Source organism: Agelaius tricolor, unplaced genomic scaffold, assembly GCF_023055355.1.
Source record: "Agelaius tricolor isolate 1412-34295 unplaced genomic scaffold, bAgeTri1.0.p SCAF_22, whole genome shotgun sequence".
In the NCBI taxonomy this organism is placed as follows: domain Eukaryota; kingdom Metazoa; phylum Chordata; class Aves; order Passeriformes; family Icteridae; genus Agelaius; species Agelaius tricolor.
In genome coordinates, this window is record NW_027269282.1 from 348,458 (window position 1) to 372,332 (window position 23,875).

Here is a 23,875-nt window from a genome sequence, read left to right on the forward strand (position 1 = left end):
CCTCTGCCTTGTGTGGTGTCATGTCTTCAAACCACACAAACCTCTCCCAGGCTGAGGTTAAAGCCTCAACACCCTTGTTTGTCCACTTACTCAGTTTGTTTTAAGGCTGTCCCTTTCTCTCTCAGGGTATGTTCATCTCTGATGATCACAGCCTCTACTAAAGGGGGAGTCTTACTGGGAGGGTGTTGTTGAGAGCTCCCTGTGACTACATGAAGCCAACCAGTTCCTCCTGTGCTCATCTTGTTTTCTTTCTGCCCTACTGCCCCGTGCTGCCCAGCTCATCCTGCCTGTCTGTCTGTCTGTCTGTCTGTGGTTGCTTTCTGGATGATCAAGTGTTTCCATTTGGCCATCCCTCCCTGGCCCAGGGCTCCTGGCCCCCCTCAGGTGTCAAAAAGCAGATCTCTTCTGTTCATCCTTTTCAGCAGGCTCCTAGTGAACCCCCATCTACTCAACTTCAGCGGGGTCTGCCAGCAACAGCCTGTGTTTCTGGCACTGAAAAAGATGGGACCATCTGCTTCTGCTCTCTGCAGTCACTGCAGATCTATTTGTGAGCTGACAGAGCGGCCTCCTGACAGGATCGTGTGAAGAAAGGGATCAGCTCCTTTCTTTGTGTCAGGTAGCAGTAGCTGCTGTTATCCTGATGGATTTGCTTGTGCTGCAGCTTAGACAGAAAAGGCAAAAATAGTGCCTTATTGCCTTGTTGTGTTTGCACAGAGTGCATGGGGTCACTTGTTTGTTCTTAATCAGTATTCATATCATATAAGAGTGAGACAGAGGCAGTTTTTCCTCCTCTCTGCAGGTGAGGATCTTTTTTTCCTCTTGGTGTCCATTCACAACAGGGATGGTGAGGAAGTGGTTAAAAGATGACTTCTAGGGGTCATCTCAGGAGGAGTTGATTGTTTTATTTATGATATTTGCTTACACTTCTGCCCTTACAGACCTCCTGGTATGAAGGCTGGCCCACCCCATGTGATCTATATTGGTGTTTTGCTAGTCTTACCAACCTTGTTTTTCCTAGCAAGTGACCTAAATTTTTCCTTTTCTGTGGTGTAAGCTCATTACCAATTATCCCATTTACCATGGCAACAGAGAACAGATTATTCCTTTCCTCTGTACAACTGCTTTTTTTGTATTTGAAAACTTCCTCTCTCCCCTTCACATCCTTCACCAGTAAAGATTAAGTGACTCTATTTCCTTCAGCCTATGGGGTAGGTTGTTTTCCAGCCCTTGCTTTCCTCTCTCCACTTTTCAATTGCTGTGTGTTTCCTCAGAAGGGCAGTGCCCAGACAGGGCTGCAGTTATTCCAGCTGAAGTTTTATCAGCATGGGTGGACTATGAGATTTCTGTCGTTATCTGTCAGGCCGTACTCCAGCACGTGTATCCCACTATTGTGTTTGCAATGGCCTGACATTAATTCCCGGTTTTCCCCAGTCCTTGTCTGCACTGCTGGGCTTGCCAAGTGCTGTCCTGGCAGCAGGAGTGACAGAGAGCCCAGCTTCAGACCAAGAAATGGGGCAGCACGTGCTGACCCGTTCTCTTGGTCCCTTCAGTGAGGCTGAGTGCTGTTACTCCAGGCACCCTTGGCCCTGGGTATGAGGGCAGTCTGGCCTGCTGGGAGGGGTGAGCATCTTTCCCTCACCCATGGACACAGAGAGGGCATCACTCAGGGAAAAATCACTTTTAATGTTGATATCCCCGTTGCGTTGAGCCTCTACAAAAACTACTGACTGGTCTGTCCCACCCCCAAGTCTTGGTGCGAGCCTCCCTCACAGCGGCAGGCGTGTGTGGAGAGGAGGATGGTCCAATGTAGCATGGAGAGCCCCCTCCCCAGCGAGGGGGCTGCACTGGGGGTGAGCGGGGCTCCTTGCCCTGAGCCTGGCAGGGCATTGGGAGGGCTGGGCCGTGTCCATGGTCAGCGTGAGCGAGGCGCTGCAAGCGGGCATGTCACCAGGCACGGCACAAACGTGTGCTGGGGCCCTGAGCTGCTGTGGCACCCCCAAATAGCACATTCTCCTCCTGCTGGAGACCACATCTTGCAGCACCGGCACTGCGGGGCTCCAGGCCTCGCTGGGATGGGGATGGTAAATGATGTTAAAGGGCAGTTCTGGGTTGGGCTGCCCCTCCCTGCACTGCTTGCAGGGATGCCGTGACAGACACTTTTTCACCTTTCCTTTTTCCACCTCTTCCTTGAGACCAGATGCTACCAGGGAGCGGCTCGCAAGGGCAAGGGCCCTCGGACTCCAGCTAGCTGGTCCAGGCTGCCTGCATGGTTCAGCCCTGCCGGGGTTCATCCTTTCTCGCCTGGGGATGGGACTCTGCACAGATCCTGCAGGGAGGGGCGGCAGGAGCGGGCGGGCAGGCAGCGAGCGAGTGCAGACCTCCTGCTGTTGGACGTGAGCCTCACGGCAGGAGACCCCCATGCTGCAGACCTGCAAGACACAAGCACAGCCTGGTGCAGGTGGCCAGAGCCTGCCCTCTCTGACTGCTGCTGCTCCAGCCTGCAGCCCCTTTCCTAGCCAAGCTCAGGTGTATGCTGGTGCCAACAGTGAAAACATGAGCCAAGCTCTCATTCATCTCTGACATTCAGTCTGCTGCTAAGAGCAGATCCTGCTCCATATCCCTTGATCCTGCTCCAGCCCCCATCAACACGCACACCTCCATGGGCTCCAAACCACGCCATTTGGCTTTGCTGCCTGAAACTTATTTTACACTATTTAAACTGAGTGACCTCCCACTTGCTGGGAAAGGAATGTCGCACCAAGAGGCAGGATCCTACCTCCAGTCTGCACGGGCCTCCAGCACTGTGCTCTGGCCACGCTACTGCTCAGGTGATCAATGGGGCAAGATTGGAGCTTTCCTCTGGCGACTTCTCACCTTCTGACGATGTCCGCTGCTTGCGCCCACCTGCAGCAGCAAGGGTGCTTAGGGCTGGGGTGCTGGGAGCCAAGGGTGCTCGGGGCAGGGGTGCATTGGGCCGGGCCAGGACCTGGTGGCTGGCTCTGCCTGAGCTAGCCCTAGGTGCCGTTTTGCCTTCTGCTGAGGTACTGACAGGGAACTCGGTTGTCCCCTGTTCCACACCAGCCCCATGCAGGGTGTCCCCAGGACAGGAAGAGCTGACACAGGCAGCAGGGTGCCGAGGCAGAGCTCTCCCCTGGGTGTGCCGTGCCTGGGTCAGTCACTCACTGAGGGATCTCAGCAGCCTCTTGCCCAGTGCCTCCTCAGAGCTGCTCGGCGATGAGCTGGTCCTGGCCTCTCGACCTGGGGACTCTGCTTCCAGGACAGTCCCGCAGCACTCACTGTCTGCAAAAGCCCAGCACGGCTGCAGCACCTCAGGGCACCGTGGCCTCGCCAGCCCCAGGCTCAGGTGTGTGTGCCCCCCGGCCAGACTCACTCTGCCGCTTGCTGTTCTCCTCGTTGTCAGCCAGCTCCTCCTGGATGAAGGGGATGCCCTCCATGCGCAGGAACACCGATTCGCTGGGACTGCGCAGCCCCTCCGAGCGGCTGCCTGCAGGGACACGGGCACGGAGCTGCTGTGCCCTGGGGCAGGACGTGGCAGGATGCCAGCCACGGCAGCAGGTCCAACCGCCAGGGACCCCGGGGCACACGAGCACAAGGCAATGGGGAATTACACGCTGCACATTGGCAGCTGTGTGGACATACAGGCATCCACAGGTGTGTGTGTGCAAATGCCTGCACTGTATGCGAGCCCCACTCCATGTGCAACTGCATCCCAGGGGTGGTGTGTGCATCATGACAGAGGGCCCCAGCACAGACCCCACCAGGGGACATGCAGCGCTGGCCTGTGGCAGGGGAGGAATGCTGTTGGGTGACTCACACATGATGCTGTTCCTCTCATTCAGGAGGGTGGCAGGGTCCTCCTTGGGTGTCTGTGGGGTTCCCCGTGCAGTCGAGGCCTTGGTTGAATCCCTGTCGAAGGCCTCCATGTCCGGGGACTGCGGCGAGCTGTCCATGCGGCTGGCCACCAGCGCGTTGTGGTACTGCTGCCGGGTCACCTGGCACACACATGTGCACCCACCTCAGTGGGCACTGGGCCCACCGGCACCTCTCGGAGACTTGGTGGCTCCAAATCTCCAGCAGGAGTAAGTACAAGACTCCTCAGCACCCACCGGGCACCCACCAGGCTCCTGGGGCACAGTGGGGCAAGAGGGCGCCTGGACAGGGGTGGCCAGGGTGGGACAGTCCCTGCCAGCCCTGGCCATACCTTGACGAACTGCACGTCGCAGAGGATGTGCACGGAGTAGTCGGGCGTGTAGATGTTGTTGCTGCTGCTGTGGAGCTGCGTGCTGCTGCCTCCATAGTCCTCCCGGTTGGGGGACTCGGAGCGGTTGAGGCCGCTGCAGCGCGACGGTGACCTGTTCACTGCAGGAGGGGACAGCAGGGACAGGCACACACTCACTCTCACTCGTGCTGCTGCTTGGCTTCCCTGTGCTGGTGTAGAGCCAAGGTGGGCCTCCAGCAGCTGTTCCCAGGACACGGGGCTGGCAGGGGCCCTGCAGCCTGTCCTCCTCACTGCAGGCTGGTGTGAGACTCTGCCATGCCAGCCCCACACAAACCAGAGGCACTGGGCAGGACTCTGACCCGGGGCCAGCAGCAGCAGAGGTTAGGGCTGCTCCCTGCCTGTCACTGACAGCTCTCCTGTTAATGCCAGCCTTCTGCACCACGTTTGGCACAACTTCTCCTGGTTGCAGCTGGCAGGCTGTGAGTATTTGCTTAACCTGTCTCAAGGGCATGCTCCTGCTCACCCCAACTATGACAGATCAGGAGGAGAGGCTGCCATGGCAAGCTGGTCTGTCACTCACATTGACTGATGGCCTCTGACACACAGCGTGGCCTCTGACACACAGCATGATGGATTTTGTCTATTCAGTGATTTATTAGGGAACAAAGGCAGCTTGTTCCGTGCATAGGTGACGTCGTGCTGACTTTGCTCTGGTGCTAGAATGCCTTTTTATTACCTGGATCAGCAGAAAGCAAGGGGGCAGGGCAGCAGGCATGCAGGGCTGCAGGTCACTGTCACCAAGAGCAGCAAGCCAAAACCCCAAGAGCTAAGTGCAGGAAATTACAGGAAGTGCACACCAAAGAGAGCCCAAGCCCATGGCTTCCCCTTGTCCCCATCCCATTCTTCCAGGGATTTGCATCACACTGGGGAGGCTGTGGCAGGACTGCTGGCCCCAGTGTGCCACCAATGCTCCAGCTTGTGAGGGGTTGCCCAGGGGTGCCGTGGGTACTGCCCAGCATGCAGGGAGGAGCGGGCTTGGGCACTGTGGACAGGTGCTGGAAAGAGCCTGTCACATGCAGAGGCCCCTGGCCAAAGCCATGCCCTGTTACCTGGAGAGCCAGCCAGGGAGTCCCCTCTGCTGAAGGCGAAAGTACGGGACACTGAGACAGGCACTGCAGAGACACGGAGGGAGAGGGAAGGAGGGGACCCAGGGGAAGGGTGAGGGATGGAGGTGAGGGTGGGATACAGACCAAGAGGAAGAAGAAGAATAAAAATCATGTGCCAGCAGTCCTGGGCTGAGCTCCCATTGCTGTCTCCAGCATCCCTTCCCACCCCTTTTACAGCCTCCTGCTTCTGCTCTGGAGTGGGGGGACAGGGCCACAGGCAGGAACACAGACTTGTAAGTTGTTTATCAGCAGGTTGCTCTGGAACAAGGTAAGGGGAGGTGAGGCTGGCAGAGGGGATCTGCTCCTGCCAGGCCTGTCTGCAGAGCCACACAACTTCCTGGAGCCCTGGCATGGGTAGAAAGCATCTTTCCCCCATGAGTTAAGTGCTGGCACTTGGCTCTAGCCCTTTACCAGCCATTTCCAGGACAGGGGACTTTGTGGTCAGTGTATGCCACCTGGGAGATGGGTGGAAGCCAAACCACTGCACTTGGTATCTGGGATGCTTCTGTGTGTGCAGGCACATGGCAGAGAAGGAATATGATCTGCAAAAGTTGCTGCCCCAGCCCCACAGCTGCAGGCAGGGGCTGACAGAAGCTCTTCACGGTGATGCAAAGCAAAGGGATTCATGTCAGGCTGCCTGCAGTTCCTTGCAAGGTCCTGGGTCTCAGCAGCCTTTTGGTGATGCTGAGAAGAGCTACCCACTGGGGCTGATCCTTGCAGGAGCTGCAAGAAGCCAGGACTCTGCATCTGGGGCTGCCTGACCCATTGCCACAGAGAAGGTGAATCATAGACACTCACTTTCCATGTTTTATTGCCATGGGTTACAGCAGCAATGACAATTTCTAGGGCAGGCCATTCCCCCTGCCGGCGATTGCTGCCCTGGACAGCGTTCCTGGGCCATGCCACAGGGGATGGGGGAGCACAGAGACACCAACACACAGGGTCAGTGATGCACTCCTCAACACTTGCCAGTCTCTGCTTTCACCACTGCCATTGCCCACCTCGAAAGCAGTGGGAGATGTGAGCCTGCTGGCTGCCAGCCCCTACTCCAGCCATTGCCATGATTCCCCCAGCTGGCAGCCCTCCTGCCCTGCCTCCACAGCACAGCCACAGCACTCTAGGAATATCTGCTGCCTATGTGATTAATGTTTTAAAATTGCTTCAAATGTAAAACCCCCAGGAAATTTGCCCTGCAGTCCCCTTTTCTAATCTCCCTGCTGCTCTCCCAGGAATTCCTGTTCCATGACCTCCCCTGAATCAAAACGTTCTGCAAATAAAAAAGACATCAGCATGAAGCACTGCTGGAATGACCTTGTCCTGATGGGAGCAAAGGATGAGTTGATAACCACTAGCATTGACTCTGTGCTCCCACTGCCTGACCCTCCCACACAGCACTAATGCCAAAGATCAGCTGCAGATAAAACAATTGCATAATAACAGTTAATTAATAACAACTTATTAAATGCTCTAGGTTGCTGTCTGAATCCTCAGCTGTGATACTCTACTCACAGTCCTTTCCTTCAAGGAGGAAAGAGGATGCCAGCCTCCCCCACAAGGGAGATGCCCTGTCACCTCTGCCTCCCAGCCTGCTTCCTTGCTGGCCAGGGCTGTGACACAGCTCTGTCCCCCCGCAGGCAGGAATGGCTGCACGGCAGAAAACCCCTCATGGCAGTGTCATGGGGAGCGCTGGGAGCCAAGGAGCCCTGAGCAGCAGCGTCCCAGCAGGCGGCACTGCAGACGTGCACGGCTGCTCTGACACCGCTCCCACTGCGGCTGCTGCCCTGCCGGGCCCAAGGCAGCGCTCACTGCCTGAGCGCCGGAGGGCCCGGGAGCACTGTCACCGAGGACACAGGACACTGGGACAGCCAGCAGCACTCTGGCAGGAACTGGCCGTTTCGTTGGTTTCCTCTGTCCCAACTGACTGCACCGTGGACACAGGGCAAAGCAGGAATGTGCACTGAGGGGTTAATCCATCAGTCCAGAGCCAGCCTTTTGCAGGAGGCAAAGCAAGCAGCAGGAAATAGGTGAACTCTAGAGCTGCAGAAAGACTGGGACCCACTGGAGTGAGCCACCTGCCCCAAGAGACTGGCCCTGTTCTCTTGATGACATTCCTCTTTACATCTCCCTAAAGATTGCATTTAGCAGGCCCCTGTTTTGATTAGGCAGGTAGAGCATCTCAGCTTACCATCAGCACTGCAGATCTGACTGCAACAGCTGGGGTTTGATGAGGGATGTGATGGACTGGGACTGGGCAGCACCTCAACCTGTTCCTGATCCTCACAGGACCAAACCTTTGTAGGGGTTATAGCAAAGAAGGGGGTACCTCTCAGTCTCCCCCAGTCAGAGCTCCCTCTTACCTCCTGCAAGCAGGGGATCTGCTTCTCAACCCATCAGCTCTGCAGGCAGGGAATTTATTGGCACTCGGCTAATTTCCCACCATCACCACATGCAAATAGCTCACAGGTAAATCAGCCATCTCTGCAATTCCCAAGCAGCCCAATGTGGGGCCCGTGTTCAGGTTGTGCCCTGAGCCTCAGGAAGGCAAATGGGTCTAAAGGTGTTATACTGACACCTAGAATGAGTATAACACCCACCTGTGGGACTGCCCCTTGCAGCACCAGCCGTGCTGGGACCCACCAGCAGAGAGCCAGCATATGGTAGAAACTTCAAAAGGACATCAATGGGACCTCAAAGGGACCTCCAAGTCACTCTGTGGGGTCTTTGCTGCATCAGCCCCTCAGCATGTTGTTTCTCTGTCTACCTCAGCACAGTCTGAGCTGTTTTGCATGGGGAGAAAAGCCATAGCCCCTCCAGCCAGTCAGTGCAGCAGAGAGGTTTTAGGGCCTCAGCCTGTCCCAAAATACTTACGTAGGAAGGAGGATCCTGCCAGGCTTCCCATTTTTCGCACATCGTTTTCTGAAACGACAGTTGGAGGTGTGGGAAATGCAGAGGAAGGGCTCCTGCCCCATGCCCCAAAGCAGGGCCACCCCACCCCAGCCCCTTCTCCTGGCACCAGCTGGTTTAGCCTCCATGGATGCTGCTGAAGCAAAGGCAGGGCCAGATGGAGCCCAGAGAGGCCTCACCTGAGGAGACAACAGCCATGATGGCAGGGACACCATAGTAGGTGAAGGCCCCATTCTCAAAGCGCAGTCCTTCCTTGCCGACCTCCACCTGCACCTTCCCCTGGAAGGAGGAGGAAAACCCTCTCAGACAAGCACCCCGTGCTCCTGACCCACCCTGCAGGGTGCAGGGACCCCTGCTGCCCACACAAGAGGATGGGCATCTTTGCTATTAGAAGCAGCCCAGAACAAGGTGGCAAGGAGGAAACAGGGCCAGGCCTGCCACGCTCTGCTCGCTGCTGCCCCAGCACCTGCAGGATGAGCACGAAGTAGTCGACAGGGCGGTTGCGCTGGTAGAGGTAATGCTCTGCTGCCTTCTTGTTCTTCCGGTCGTACTTGAGCTCCTGGATGACATTGGGGTGTTTCAGGAGCCTCAGCAGGATCTTCTCAGAGAGGTAGGGGGACTTGAAAGGCTCCACTTCTAGAGGGGAGGCAACACACACATGCTGTGCTCAGCAGGCCCGGGACTGCCGGGAACCCCTCATTTCTGAGCTGCACAGCCCTGCTCCTGCAGCCTAAGCAGCCACTGCCAAGAGGGGAGCCAAATGCAGACCCATGGGTGGGGCAGTGGAATGTCCAGGCTGTAGGTCCAGAGGATGGAAATTGCTCAGTGAGGGGGAGCCTGACCCAGGGATGCCCATCCCTAAGCCCGACCCAGGAATGGCTTAGGGATGCCCTGTGGGGCTGGTGCTGCAGGGCCTGCACAAGGGCAAGTGTACCTGTTGCCATGAACCGATGGGTGGCCAGGAGGAGCTGTGGGGAGATCTTCACCTTCATCTCACTCTCTGAGAGCCTGAAGATGGAGAAATCCTGGGGCTTGCGTCCCCGGTGGGGAACCCGCTCCTTCTTCCGGTTGTCAGCTGCAGGCAGAGCAGAGCAGACACTGACAAAGCTGCTGCAGCTGCAGGGCCCCATGTCACATGCACACACAGGGACAGGCATGTCTGGCTGTGCCCTATGGCAGGGCTGCTGTGGAGCAGCAGATGGAGCAGTGGGGCACATACACCCTGCTGTGCATGCAGCCTTGGGAGCAGCTCCTGGGGCACGGAGCAGGATTGTAAACCACACAGGACTGTAAACCTGGGCTCTCCAGGCTGGATGCATCACCCAGAGTTGCAAATGAGCTTGGGAACCATCCATTTCATGCCCAACACAGATGTTCCTAGGTCAGGCCCTGCCCAGCCACCCGCTGCTGATGCTGGTACTTCTCTATCTTGAGCATCCAAGATAGAGACACTTCACCAGCATCTCTCCATCAGTCTTGTCTTTCCCATCATGACAGCAAATTACTCTGGGGAAGAACCACAATTTGCTCTGGCCTGTTTCCTACCCACATCTGTCTGTCTGTGCAGGCTCCCTCCCTGGCTCCTGCAACCGCAGTAGCTGCTCTGGGACACTCACTGTACAGATCTGTCTCATCCAGGATCTCGGACTTGATGATCTCCTCGATGACATCCTCCAGGGTGACAATGCCCATCACCTCGTAGAATGGGTCTCCTTCCCCTTCATTGTTCACCCGCTGCACGATGGCCAGGTGGGACTTTCCTGCAGGGGAAAAGCAGAGTGGCACTGAGACACCTGGCCTGGTGATCCTGAGAGGGATGCCCAGCATGATGGGCAGGCAGGTGGGCAGGGCTTGGTGGGAGGCACAGATCACAGCAGACACTGTCACCCAAACCCACCCACATGTGCTAACCCAAGGAGAAGGGCTGGACATGCAGCCCAGCCTAACAGGACAGCTGCTGTCCAGACTGGTTTGTAGATGTCGGCTCTTTTTGGGGGCCACCTTCCCTCTTTACCCAGGCTGTGAGTCACTCTGTTCAGCTCTTTGAAAGCCTCCTGTGCAGGAATGAAGTCTACATTACACCATCTCTTCCTTACCCTCAGCTTCATTGACATGAAACAACTCTTAACAGAGCAATGAGACAATGTTCTCCAACACAGAAATGTGAATGTGTCCTTGGCTCTACTCATTTCCCATATCCTCCTGGTGTTTCTTATTCTGTTGCTAATTATCTTTCCTATTAAATTGCCAGGAACAGCTCCCCCTCATCTTTCTATCCATCACTGTGTAGACCAATACTGAGGTTTTTCATAAAATATGGGCAAAGCCTCCATCTACTTGAAACAGCAGCTGCTTTTTATGCAGAAACATGAATGTTTGTTTGCAGCTTTCAGCCCAGCTCCTGCAGAACTCTTGGGTGAACCATCTGGATGCAGACACTGAACACTTTTCAACCCATCAGCTTGCACCTCTCCAAGTCCTGCCCTTAACAGCATCTTCTCTGTGTTACCTTAAACAAACAGAGTGAGTCCAGGACCTTCTACTGCAATGATGTTGACTCCTGCTTGGAAGTTCCAGTGCTCCTGGATCACAGTTTCAGCTTCCTCACTTGTCCCTTGTAAGCTGGCAGCTCTGCTGACACATTCTCAAGTTTCTTGGTTTTGGCATACTAGAAAAATTTCTATTTGTTTTTGCATGTCCAGCTCTCTGTAAGCTGTTTTGACTTTTTCAACCTCTCCCTTCTTTTAGTGGCTGCTCTGATTTATGGTCCTGCTCAGCATCTTGACCAGAACCCAACTTCCAAGCCACAAACAACTTCTGGGTTTCCAGCTCCAACATGCTCTTGGACCTGCCAATGAACAGCACTGGGTTTCTTACTGCCTGTGTGGCTCCCACACTGCCCACCAGTGCACACAGATTCTGAACCTCTAGTTTTACTTAAAAGCACCCTCACTGGCACCACAGCCAAAAACTTCTGCTCGCTCTGCTCTGCATCCCTGGGGTCTCCTGTTGCAATACCTGCACAAGCCCAGCAGTCCTGCAGCAACCTCTGGGAAGCTGCTAACACCTAAATTCCAAGCTGCAGTGACCTCTGGGAAGCTGCTAACACCTAAATTCCAAGCTACAGTGACCTCTGGGAAGCTGCTAACACCTAAATTCCAAGCTGCAGTGACCTCTGGGAAGCTGCTAACACCTAAATTCCAAGCTGCAGTGACCTCTGGGAAGCTGCTAACACCTTATTTCCCTCTGGGCTCGGAGCTGAGCTCCTTCAGCAGCAATGGTCACCCAAAACAGGGAAAGGTCCTCTCTGCTATGCAGCTGCCTCTGCATCCACTTCTCCCATAAACCCATCCCAACAAGCTCTCCTGCTGCTCCTGACAGGGGATGTGAACAGCATCCATGCATAAAGATGTGACAGGGTGGGCTCCTGCCGGGTGCACAGCTCCTTCCTTGCCCTGCCAGCTCTCACCCCTGCAGAGGTGCAGGGACAAGCACACCCAGAGCAGCCTGGCAGCCCCACAGACACGGCTTGCTAGGCATCATGTGACCTTCAAATAACCCTGCCCTGGATCTGGGACGAGCAGACGACGTTTCTCAGCTGAAGATCAGCACTATACATTTCTCACAGCAAATCTTGGGCACTTTCCACAGTATAAATTCCCTCCTCCTCATACCAAGCTTTTATTGCAAGATTTCAGAGAGCAGCTCGCTGCCTCCCACGCCTACAGATTTAGAAATGAGAACATAACATTGCAGCAAGTAGCACTGAGATTTACTTTAAAAAAGCCCAAATCAATAGCCCTGGGGCACTGAAAATTCAGCATGTTCTTTAGACCGGGCTATTTCACTCCTTTCATACATAGGTTTGTGCATCTTTTCTGTTCATAAAGCAACACAGCACTTAAGAAGAAAAAAGCAGAGGAGTTGGCTGCAAGACAGCAGCGACAGCTACATTTCATCTTAGCAAAGTCCAGCTTTTGAAAAGGTCTCCTTTGCCAAACTCTGCTCCCAAACACTGGGGCCATCTGGTCTCCTACAAGTCCTTGGGTGAGCGAGGAGGGGGAAAAAGTTATTTCTTTTGGCTGAGAGCTTGTTGTTAATGACATTTACATGCAACCCAAAACCACCAAGCCCTTACAAAAAGCTTAGGTGCTACTTAAAGGCAGTCAGAGAGTGATGGAGGCAATTCTTTTTTTGGCCAAACACCTACATCGACACTGCAATTTACACTAGAAATGTGATTCAAGCTCCATGTTCACGTAGCTGCAAATGAGATTATTTAGAAATAGCCCAGCACCATTAGCCTGGAAGGAGACCCATGGCTTCACTGCACTGGGGGCAGAGCCAATAGGGCTGTTAGAGCACTCCAGAGTTCTTTATTTTCACAGAAAATAAACACTTGTATTCACACTCCAAGCCCCCAGCTTCATGTTTCCAGGCTAATACCACGCTAGAAATGGAGCAGGTACCCAACAATAGAAAATTGTTGCAGTGCAGTGTGGTTGGTGCTGCCCATTCTGGGAAAGCTGATCCCAGCCCATGCCTGGCCAGTGGTGTCCATGTCACAAAAAGCCCTGAATGCCAGCCAGTCCCCGTCCTTTAAGTGAGTGCTGCTCACAGCTGCTCCCCTCTGGGAGAGGGCTGACACGCTCCCATTTCCCACCTGAGGGACATGAGATCATTCCTGGAGTTGTGCCCCACCCTCCTGGCCTGACTGGGTCCTGTATCTCCTCCCATCAGCTTTTTAACAGACCCCATAAATTTCGGTGTGGGGTTTGCAGGTGCCTTGGCTGTATGGCCATGGCTTGTTCCCTCCTGGGCAGTGCTGCCAAGCTCAGCTAGATCCCCCTGCCCAGCCCTGGGAGCTGCTACGCTTGCAGGGGAGGAAAAGCAGTGGCCTTTAGAGCATGTACAAGGGCAGAATCTGGACAATGAGGTGGAAGCAATGTCTAAGGGAGGGTGGCATAGGGACAGACCTGGGGACACCAGGGGGGTGACATTTGCCTCTGCTGCCATTACCCAGCAGGTCAGCCTCAGTGGGAGCACAACAGAGGGAGGTAAATAATTTAAACAAACCCCCAAACTTGACCTAAAACAGCTTTAAGATCTGTAAAACTGATTCCAAACCCCATGCTATTGTAACCACCGCTTGATAGCTCAAATGAGATGAATTATAAGGGCGAGCTGCTTCCCCACTAGCAAGCTGTCACATGTAAACTTTACAGGGCTATGGCTGATGCAGGAAAGCACAGTGGAACACTTGAGCATCAAAGCCTTGGTTTGGCAAATGCTAGAACAAATGGGCAATTAACTTTCCTTGTGCGAGCAGCTCTGCCGGCCTCCGCAGGACTGCTCTGGCACAGGAAGTCTATAGGTGATTAAGTGTCGGCTCAGCATGGGATACAACTGCACTAAATTCTTTATGAGCTACATGAAATCTGCTCTTTTCAAACAACAGCTTCAGTGGAAAGTTAATGCCTCAAAATGCTAAATTACAGAGCTAATATAAACAGCTGAGAGCTTCCAGATGGAACAAGCATCTGAACAGCTATCCAAAGCTTTTATGCCCATTTTTAGGAGCCTTGATTTTCATAGGCACCTAAATGACCTTGGGCTCATAGATCCACCTCCAAGTATCTTCCCCAATGAGGGAATGGGGTGTGAACACATGGAAATGCCTTGACTTCTGGGAAAGAAAGTGCTGTTGGGTTCAATTATAGCCCAGACAACTTCTTTATCATTTTTTTATATAGCTACCCTGCCAGAGGAGTGTTAAAGATGTTTTAGCCTTGTCTCTTGTTCCACAGGATGAACATCCTGAGCATGGAATTAATTTTCATAAATTTTACAGTAAGATATGAAGCTGTTCTTAGGAGATCAAAGGTACAGGCACAGACCTGTGCCTGAACCATTTGCAGCTACAAAATGGAAGGAAAAAACAAACAAAAAAAGAAGAGTAATTTTTAAATAAGGTTGATTTGTGAAACAACCATGATGCCATGATGTAACTGAAAGCCATTTTCTGTGTGCTTTTCTTCACAGCTCTTCACAGGGGCTGCCAGTATCTCTATGCCCTCTTGCTGACCTGCATCTGAATAAAGTGGGGATCCTGATTTGAGCACCTTGAACTGCCAATGTGTGTGAGTGTGATCCTGTGTGTGAGTGTGATCCCTCTGCACCATGGGTGAAAGCACACATTGTGTACAGGGAAAATGCACATCTAAGCAGGGGAGAAATAACCAAGGGGGCTGCAGGGTCCCACAGCTCTACAGGAATAAGAGCTATGTGAAGGAAAAACTGTAAATCCTAACCTAACCCAGACCTTTCTCAGAGACAAAAACTTCACCTGCTTCCATCTGTTTGTAGCCTTTCTCATAGTCTCTTTTTTGTGCTTTTCCGAATCCTAAGGAAAACTGTAAAAAAGATGGAATATTTGGAATAGCTGATCTATTACTATTGCAGATCAGAAAGGTAAGGAGAAGATAAGAGGGGACACAGAACCTCATCTTCTATTTGTAGTGCAGCAGGATCCTGACCTCCTGGGTACCCAACAGCTCCTCATGAAGGTGCCTTTGACAGCTATGAAGAGGGAGATGGGGGGCAGGGTGCCCTCTCTCCCAAGGACTTGGCTCCCTTCTTGCTGTGCTGAATGCCTGCCCAGAGCAGGCCTGATCCTGGGATTATTGGGGTGGGGTAGAGCAGTCCAGGGTTTACACAGCAAGATTTAGCACAGTTTAGTGGGAAAAGCACAGTAATGTTTCAGGCAGAATTGCAGCAGGAGACACTGAGACCATTTCTTGTCTATCAGACCATTTCTTGTCTATCTATTCTTGCTCTCAGCCTGGCAATCACATTCCTGGGCACATGTAGGTGATAGTTCCCAGGAAAAACTGGCTCCTTAACCCATACAACTGCCTTGGGAGGGCATTGCTTCAGCTCATCAAGGTGCCCAGCAGAGTGACTAGAACACTTGCAGAAATCTCTTGAAGGCTGAGTTAAATTTGAAGCAACACTGTGTGCTTACAGTGCCTGCGGGATCAGAGGAATGGTACAAAATGCATCTGAAATGGTACTGACCCCAATTCCTGGCAGATGTAAGCACCTTCTCCAGCTACATTCAATTTGCTGAAGTCTAATAGAGACTGTGGAGCATTTTGAAATGTAAAGACAGACCCTAGGGCAGAGCTGTCCTCCACAGGACAGGCTGTTTTCCCTGCTAAGCCTGAAATTTGGGGTTTGGAGAATTTATTTTTAGTAACTCTTGAAAGATGCCAAGCCACAGAAGGCTAATTTGAGTTGCAGCTCAGCCTCTGCCCTGCTACAGGAAAATGAACATTAAGAGCAAATTTCTGCTGTTCCTCTCACAGAGGAAAGTTACTTGCTGAAAAGTGCCAGTGCTGTATATGGACCCCTCCAGGAAATCAGTCAACAAAACCCATAAACAACTTGAGGAAGGGACAAGACTGTGACTTCCCAGAGGCACTACAAAACAAGGAGGTGGACCTCACAGAAGAGGTTTCCAGGAGGAGTTACATCACTGGACTGGAGCTGCAACATGCATTGCTTGGTTATCTTCAAGAAAGGAGGAGAGACAGATTGTATCACCCACAACATTTCACACTGAATAAATGCATAAAGCCTTCCTCATAGCTCCACATTCCCTAGGTAAAGTTTATCCTACAGAAAGCTCATCTGCCTCCCGACATAGCTGTAGCTTGCTAAATATGGTGTAATTATTTTTTTGGTGTATTAGATATTTTTTCCTGGGAGCCCAGAATAAAGACAGGTACTCCAAGGTGTACCAATACAAATTGCCAAGAGATTGTCTCCCAATTTTTTCACTCCTTCAGTATTTTCATCTTCTTTCACCAGGCTGCAGGTGGTAAAATTACTGTACTGGTATGTATTTTCTTATTTCTAGTGAAGAGGGGACACATTTTGTCTAGGGTCCTTCACTTAGCACTTCTCAGTTAATGCTGCACAACAATGTATGCCTTCTATAAAAGACTGTGTCTAGTTTCCCTGAAAAGATGGCAAATTTGATGTCCAGCTTTCATTATTTCTGCATTCTTTTTGCTGAGAAGATGAAGTCAAAACCATATTGCAGCACAAGTATTTCCCTCCTTCTGCTGAACCTGTCTCATGCTGCTGTAATGTTGTTTTTCTGCATGGTTTTTGCAGCTGCCCTCCTCATTTGGGCTGTGGTTTGAAGCCTACACTATTCTCTTGCAAGCCAGACTGCCCCTCTGGTGCTGTTTGGAGTCTTCTCTGGGTTTTTCCCAGTTCCCATTGGGACCTCCAATTTAACCACCTCTCTGCAGGAACCAGCACTGACAGAGAAATCAAGCAATGGCTGCAGCAGCAGGGTTGTGAAAAGGCAGAGGCGAAGAGTTTGAAGGGTTCTGCTGTGATGGAGCAGGAGCCAGGATTTGCTAACCAGGAGCTCACAGCTCTTGGGCACCATAACCACACTGGGCCAGCGGCTCCCTGGGTGCCACTGAGCGTGTGCTACTATTTCATACAATTTAAATGTTAAATTAAATGGAAAGCCAATGCTGCAGGTCTGTGGAGAGTAACCCCTTCCACACAAGGTCCTGCTGGGGGACAGGCAGTTTGTGGCACATCTAATTGTGGATTAAAATCAAGGTAAACACCAATGCATCTTAATGGAACTGCACTCAAACGAGGTTAGTGTGAGCATACCTAGAAACAAATGAAGGAAAGCTTCCCCTCAAACCCTGCTACAGAAGACCAAAGGGGAAAAAAGGCTGATTATCTTCATAGCTGGGACAGAACAGCAAGAGAAAAGAAATGCCTCAGGTAAACAAGGATAATAGTGAGATATTGGTGAGTAGGAGACAGAAAATGAAAGTGCTGTCAGAGGTGTGAGCAAGAATCACAAAGCACTGTATTTAATGATCCCTTGACATTTTCAGAAAGAAAGAACAAATGTTTGTGTACTGTGGCAAGGAGCTCTGGCAGTGAAATTGTGTTCCTTATACATTATGCAAAAAAATGACAGTATGGGTATAGTGGATGTGGCAGAACATTAATCATTAGTGAAACAGATCAGAAGTACACATTGCTATCCAAGGAAGAAGGATATAAAATGTTATAGGAATTTTGTGTAAACATTATAATAACAGAAAGAAATAAAAGATACAAAAATTGTTGGAGTTAATAAAAAAGTGAGAAAATGAAAGAAAAGCTGGCTTTTCTAAAGGCTTGTGAGGGACATAAGGACCTGGAGGTGGTTATTAATGCCCATCCTTACCAGAGACTTTAATTTCCTAGAAAGAGGCTGGGGTTTATCAGTGAGAGCCTTTGCTGTCCTGCAGGCACCTTGGATGTGTGAAGTGATTAATTCCTTCATTAAACACTCGCTGAGCCAACAAGCAATCAGCCTACTTTCTAATTAGTGAAGGTGTCTCAGAAGACCTGGCCATGGAAAGCAACCTTGATTGGATCAAACTTGGAGATACTTCAACATAATTCAAATGGACACAGAAAAAGAGACAGTGATAAAGATTCTTAATTACAAACGGGAAATCTTTATTTTAGAAATTAACTAGTCAAGTGAACAGGCTGACGCAGCAGTGGATGGGGCTGAAGGCAGCTGGGAGCTAACATCTGTCACAGTGTGGGAGCCAGCATTTGGAACCTGTATTTGGAACTGGAAGAATACAGGTTAGGAGGGTTCAGGGCTGGGCTGGGGGGGTAACTGTTTGCAAATTCAGGGTGCTGGGGGTGACCAAATGCCTACAAATAGAGGAAAGATGAATCAGAAGAAAACATCAATTCTTGGGAAGAAGAACATTTGGGGGAAGAGCTGGAATTGCTAAACCCCATGCAGAGTTAGATATGAAGACCAAAAGCAAGGCTTTTCAGCCTTGAAAAAGTAGTTTAGAAAAGACAAGGAGAGGTGAGGTAGGAACAGATAAAGAGTTTAGGGAGAGCTCTAACTAGGAGCTGTAACAAAAGACCCCAGAAGGCCACAGTGGCAGACAGATACAAAGGAGGAAGAACCTGAAGTGATATGCCAAGAGTTTAAAGGAGCAATATTAAAGAAGGATGGATAATCTTCATCTGAGATGAAGACCAGCATATGAGAGTGCAGGGCAGGTAGCAAGGTTTGTTGCCATACTCATGAGCTCACAGAGCAGCACACACAAACAGCTCTGTTTAAGGAGGGCACAGAGGACAGCAAGCAAAGGACAGGGAACCAAGCAACCACAAGCCCATTTTTATAGGTCTATTGACCCATAGGGTACCATGCTGGAGAAGAAATTTGGAAGGGGAAGTGTATCAAAGTAAATCAGATAAATTGCAGGGGAGCCTCACCAAGGGAGAGGGTGCCAAAATCATCTGACATATCTAGACAAGGAAGAGGTAGAAGAGACCTCAGGTGAACTTCAGTGCTAATGCAGGAAGACACAGTTAGGAAGGAACTGTGAAGCACATAAGGCATTAGGAAGACAAGAGACAGCTGGCATGGGGGGAAGGGGGTGGGCATGGACTACTGCAGCTCACCAAGGTTGAACCCAGAGAACAATCTCAATGCTTTTGCTAACAGTCTTGTATAAAACCCAGGAATTTTCTGATTTTCTCCCCTGGGAGTCTCCAGTCCTGCTGAGGGGCAGAGAGGGCAGGTGGTGGCACACAGAACTCCTCTGCCTGTGATCCTGGGTGGTGCGGGAACACAGCCGAACATCTCTGGAGAAGATGCTGACCTGCATGAGCATATTCCTGGCACACTGAGAAATGTCCTACCCTCTCCTCCTCCCACCTCCACAAACGAGCAGGAGATGACTCACAGAGAGGCTTTCTCTGTATCTGGAGTGGGCCAGGTTGGCCTTTCTCATCTGACCAGCTGAGCCTGCGGCAGAGCGGCACCAGGCAGCCCCGGATCCCAGCGCTGCCCTCCCGCATTACATAATGCAGCTGCCACTGCTGCAGCCATTCCTTGGGCTCACTCACCACAGCATGACGTAGTGAGTAGCACGCGGCAAAACACAGCTCCCAGGGGGGGAGAAAAACACATGCTGTGCGTATTCTTAAGGTATGCTTAATGAAATACAGCTCTCAGCATCTCTCGGGCTGCTGGCAGCTGCTGCATTATGAATGCTGTCACAGCTGCAAAAAAAGCACAGCTCTTTCTAAGGGCTTCATCTTTTCTTCTTTCTTTAAACCATTTGCATAGAAACACTTTATAGACCTCCTTCTCACTGCCAAGCTGAAAATGTGAAAGCTAAGTCATGAGAAGCGATTTCCTGTCATAAACTCCTTTGCACAGAACAGAGCAGTGAATGCTTCCTGGGCAATGGTGCAAGGCAGGTGCCATGCCCGTGCTGCCAGGCCACTGCTGCCATCAGCCCCTGGGGGACAGGCTCACCTGCTGAGCCAGCAACCTGTGAGGCCAAAGGCTCTTACAGTCTTCATAAGATCACAGGTACATCAAGGGCTGCTGGCCCTCAATGCACCCGGGGATGTTCCACCAGGCGACACCAGGGTCATCGACACACCAGCACATGCAGGGACCGATTCCCCCCAGCATCCCTGGTACCTGCCACATCCTGCCAGGAGGCCATGCCCGTGGAGGCTGCTGACCTGGAAATCATTGGGGGTGCAGAGGGGTGCAGGGGAAGCCCGGGGGGGTGCGGAGGGTGGCCCTGCGACCTCACCCTTCTTGAACTCCTCAAGCAGCGTGTCGAGGCGCGTGTCATTGAAGACGCAGTGCAGCGGGCGGCGGTAGAAGCGGGTGACAGTCTGCAGGGGAGTGCAGTCATCAGGGTCGACAAAGGCCAGGTCTTTGACAAAGAGCAGGTCGACAATGTTGTCGCGCCGGTCACCCTCATAGACTGGAATGCGGGTGTAGCCAGATCGCAGGATCTCAGAGACGGTGGCGAAGTCCAGCACAGCATCGGCCCGGAGCATGAAGCAGTCGGCCAGCGGTGTCAGCACATCCTCCACCACCTTGGTGCGTAGCTCCAGCGCGCCCTGCACCATGGCCAGCTCCTCCCGCACCAGGTCGCCGTGGGGGCCAGCGGCGCGCAGCGTCTCCAGCAGCCGCTCCCGCGTAGAGAAGACGCTGAGCTCCTGCCGCAGCGCCCAGTCCAGCAACCGGCTGAGCGGGTAGCAGAGGGGGAAGGCGGCCAGCATCAGCAGCCGGGTGAGGCAGAGCGTGCGGGAGGCGATGGCCAGCCCGTGCCGCGAGCACACCGAATAGGGCAGCACCTCGCCGCCCAGGAAGACGGCGGCGGTGCACAGCAGCACCGGCAGCCAGGGCGCTCCCCGCGGCCCGCCGGCCGCCGCCGCCGTCCCGCTGCCGGGCAGGGAGGCGCAGAGCCAGCCGGCCAGGGCCGCGTTGGCCCCCGCCTGCCCGAGCAGCAGCGTGCACAGCAGGTAGGTGCCGCCGCCGCCGCGCACCGCCTGCACCCGCCGCGCCTGCTCCCGCTCGGCGGCCGAGCCGCTGTTGCGCAGGACGCGGAGCTCCAGCGGGTCCAGCGAGAGCAGCGAGAGGCGCAGCCCGCTGAACAGCGCCGACAGCCCCAGCAGCAGCAGGGCGCCCAGCGCCCGCAGCCAGCCCGCCTCGGGCAGCGGCAGCAGCCAGGTGCCCAGCGGCGGGGCGGCCGGCCGCACCCGCAGCAAGAAGCCGCCGGCCGCGCCGTGGTGCGCCCAGGCCCGCCCGTCCCAGGCGCACAGCGAGAAGAGCCGCCCGCCCGGCGCCGCCGCCGCCTCGCCCTTGCGCGGCTCCCGCACCCGCACCTCGGCCAGCGCCGAGCCCGCCGCGCCGCCCGAGCGCAGCGGCCCCACCACCTCCACGTCCGAGGCCCAGGCGCTGCGCTCCCGGCACCGCTCCGCCGGGCCCCGCGCCGCCGTGCTCCCCGCCGCCGCCTCCTCGATGAAGACGAGCCGCGGCTCCCGCTCCCCCGCCGGCCCGCGGCTGCCGTTGCCCTCGGGCGGCGGCTGGAAGTAGAGGCGCAGGAGGAAGCGGCTGCCCTCCGCCGCCTGCACCGCGCCGCCCTCCAGAGACACCCGGCCCGGCGTCGTGTCCTCGGGCCGCAGCCCCAGCAGCCAGGCGGCCCCGGCCGGCGGCCGCGGCGACAGCGAGAAGAAGAGCAGCAGCACGGCGCCCCGGCTCCGGCCCCAGCCGCCGCCGCTGCCGCCGCGGCCCGGGCCCGCCGCCGCCATGCCGCTGTGCCGGCACCGCAGCGCCCGCCCGCCGCCCCGGGACTGCAGCGGGGAGCCGGCACGGCACGGTACGGCACGGCACGGCACTGCACGGCGCGGCGGCACACGTGGGCCGGGGGGGCGGGCGGCCGCCGCGCCACGTGCGACCGGGAGCCGGCCTGCGGCGCCCCGGCGGGAGGGGCCGGCGGAGCGGGGCCGCCAACCAGGACCGACAACGGGGACCGCCCAACCGGGACGCTACGCAGGGGACCGAGGAGTTCGCCCCCCCGCGCCGAGCGGGAGCATCCCCGCGGCGGGCGGCACCGCGCGCTCTCTCCGCACCCGGTGAGATGCTGGCGGATCCGCGGCGGAGCACACCGGCCGTGACACGGGCAGCCCCCAGCCCTGGCAGCCAGAGTGGGCTGCGGGCCCGAGCGGCGAGCTCTGCCCCAGCACCCGCGGCCGCGCTGGCTCCCGCTGCCATCCCAGGTACACTGCCTGGGGCCGCACAGCGGGGTCTGCGCCTCCCCTGTGCTGCGCGGTCGGAGTTTGCTGAGGGGCTTCTGCCGGCACTCTCTGGAGCTGGAATTTGCATTCAGCCTCCCTCTGTTATCTGTCGAGGCCCTACTTTTCAACTTTTCAGTTCAGATTAATTTCCCTTCTTCCCGTGGGAGTGGTTTGATTTTTTTGTTTGTTTGGGTTTTTTTTTTTTTGTTTTTTTTTTTTGTTTTTTTTTTTTTTTTGTTTGTTTGTTTTTTGTTTTTTTAATGGGGGTAGTCGTTAGATTTGCAGTATTCCTAGGAAACAAATGTACCACACTGTAGCTACATTTATTCTCGTGTCTAGAGCTGATGGGGAATGTTGCTAGGGTTTATCAGCTTCAGAAGTATGTGCTCAAGAATGCACTTAGGGACTCCTTAAACTTTCGTGTCTTCCCTGGACCAACATTGACGACAAACTTGAAAGGAGGCTGGAGAACTGGAAAGCAGTTGCTTACAACTGCAACAGGCTCAGTAGTGGCAAAGCAATAAGCTAGAAAATGTCATGGAGGCAAAGGAAGTGCCCGAAAAATTCTGATTATTCACTCATTATTGCTCCCATGAAAATAGGTCACTTTCTGTGTCAGTATGTCAGCAGGCAGACAGGCATGAAAAGCTACCAGGGGGATCTGTGCTCCTTTCTATATTATGAGAGACTCTTCTCTCACTCTCTCTGGGGGGAGGCGGCTATTTTTTTTTTTTCAAATGTGATGAATTCACTGGGTGTTCACAGGGGCTGTGTGCTGCTTCGCAAGGTCTTGCTGATCGTCCACTTTGTAACTCCCCTTTATTACCACTGGGGAAATATTACCTGGTGCTCTACCTGGCCATGATTGATGAAGGAGCCACCTGGTAACCTACTTGTGCAGACCTCGCCCCAAGTTATGCTGCCTGAGGGACAGATCTCACAAGCTGCCCTAAGCAGTACCCAGAGTGACTCAGGACCAGCACAGCCTGCTCCTGTTCTGCCATCCTGTCTGCAAGGTGGGGGCATGAGCACATGGCTGCTCCTTCTTTATTAGGACCTTGTGGGAGCTACTGTCTGAGACCATCCCATGTTTTAGCAATGGCAGGCTGTCATCAGCCCTGAACTTCTCACAGACTTCTTGGTGCTGAGAATATTGTAAAGAGTTTTGTGCATCACTGCCATTGTGTTTTGTATTGCTGTTTGGGAGCTGTGTACCTATGCCAGTAGTTACTTGTGTTTATTAACTTGCAAGTTAGAATCCTGAAAGGTTTTCTAGTGATAAGTTTCTCAGTATAGGAACTGAAGACTGTGAATTACAGATGTGCTTTTCTAGTTAATTAAGTATTTGGAGGGTATTCTTGTCCACAGTACCCTTATCACTAGAAATCCCCGGACAGCAGTTTGGAAACCACTGGTCTAGCCTGGAACATGTGGGAAGAAAAACATGGCATTGCAGGAGAAGGAACCACAAGGTGGCAATCTCTCGCCGCACTTTAACTGGCAAAATAAAGATCTGGCCAAAAAAAAAAAAAAAAAAACAAAAACCGTGGACAGTAACTGTAAAGCTGCAGAGGCGGTTAGTCACATCTTGTATCTTCCAGAGTCACAGCAACGTTGGTTTTGATGCTGGATTTTCTCTTCTGAACGCTTTTCCCTTTAGTATGAAAATCTCAGTCTCGAGGAGCTGGGATCTGTAGGCTACTCTTTGCTGGCTTTTCATCCTTTGCCCCCAAATAGAGAGCAGATGTTGCTTGTTAGATTGCTAACTACCGGTGCTGCTTGCGTGCCTGCAGGCAGAGCTACTGTGTGCTTGGAGAGAAAGTTTCCTCCTGCACTGGAGGCACTGTCTGGTTCAGGGCATTGCTAACCTCGTGTTGTACTGATGTGC

The 23,875-nt window shown here is 53.5% G+C and overlaps 1 protein-coding gene across 2 annotated transcripts; it reads right to left on the reverse strand.

Moving 5' to 3' along the window:
* Positions 1-1,663: 1,663 nt before the first annotated feature.
* On the reverse strand, positions 1,664-21,678 carry CNNM1 (cyclin and CBS domain divalent metal cation transport mediator 1). 2 transcript variants are annotated; one of them, XM_071446321.1, is made up of 13 exons: positions 19,992-21,673; positions 9,927-10,070; positions 9,245-9,385; positions 8,777-8,946; positions 8,490-8,589; positions 8,275-8,322; positions 5,350-5,412; positions 4,223-4,380; positions 3,836-4,013; positions 3,392-3,505; positions 3,184-3,300; positions 2,777-2,904; positions 1,664-2,429 (listed from the first exon to the last, which is right to left on the reverse strand). In XM_071446321.1, exons 1-12 carry the CDS (start codon positions 21,499-21,501, stop codon positions 2,825-2,827), a joined length of 2,823 nt encoding a protein of 940 aa, XP_071302422.1. In that variant the 5' UTR covers positions 21,502-21,673; the 3' UTR covers positions 1,664-2,429; positions 2,777-2,824. The 2 variants fall into 2 exon arrangements, with proteins under 2 accessions (XP_071302422.1, XP_071302420.1); XM_071446319.1 differs by lacking the exon at positions 1,664-2,429 and having other exon boundaries at positions 2,775-2,904; positions 3,184-3,296; positions 19,992-21,678.
* Positions 21,679-23,875: the final 2,197 nt, after the last annotated feature.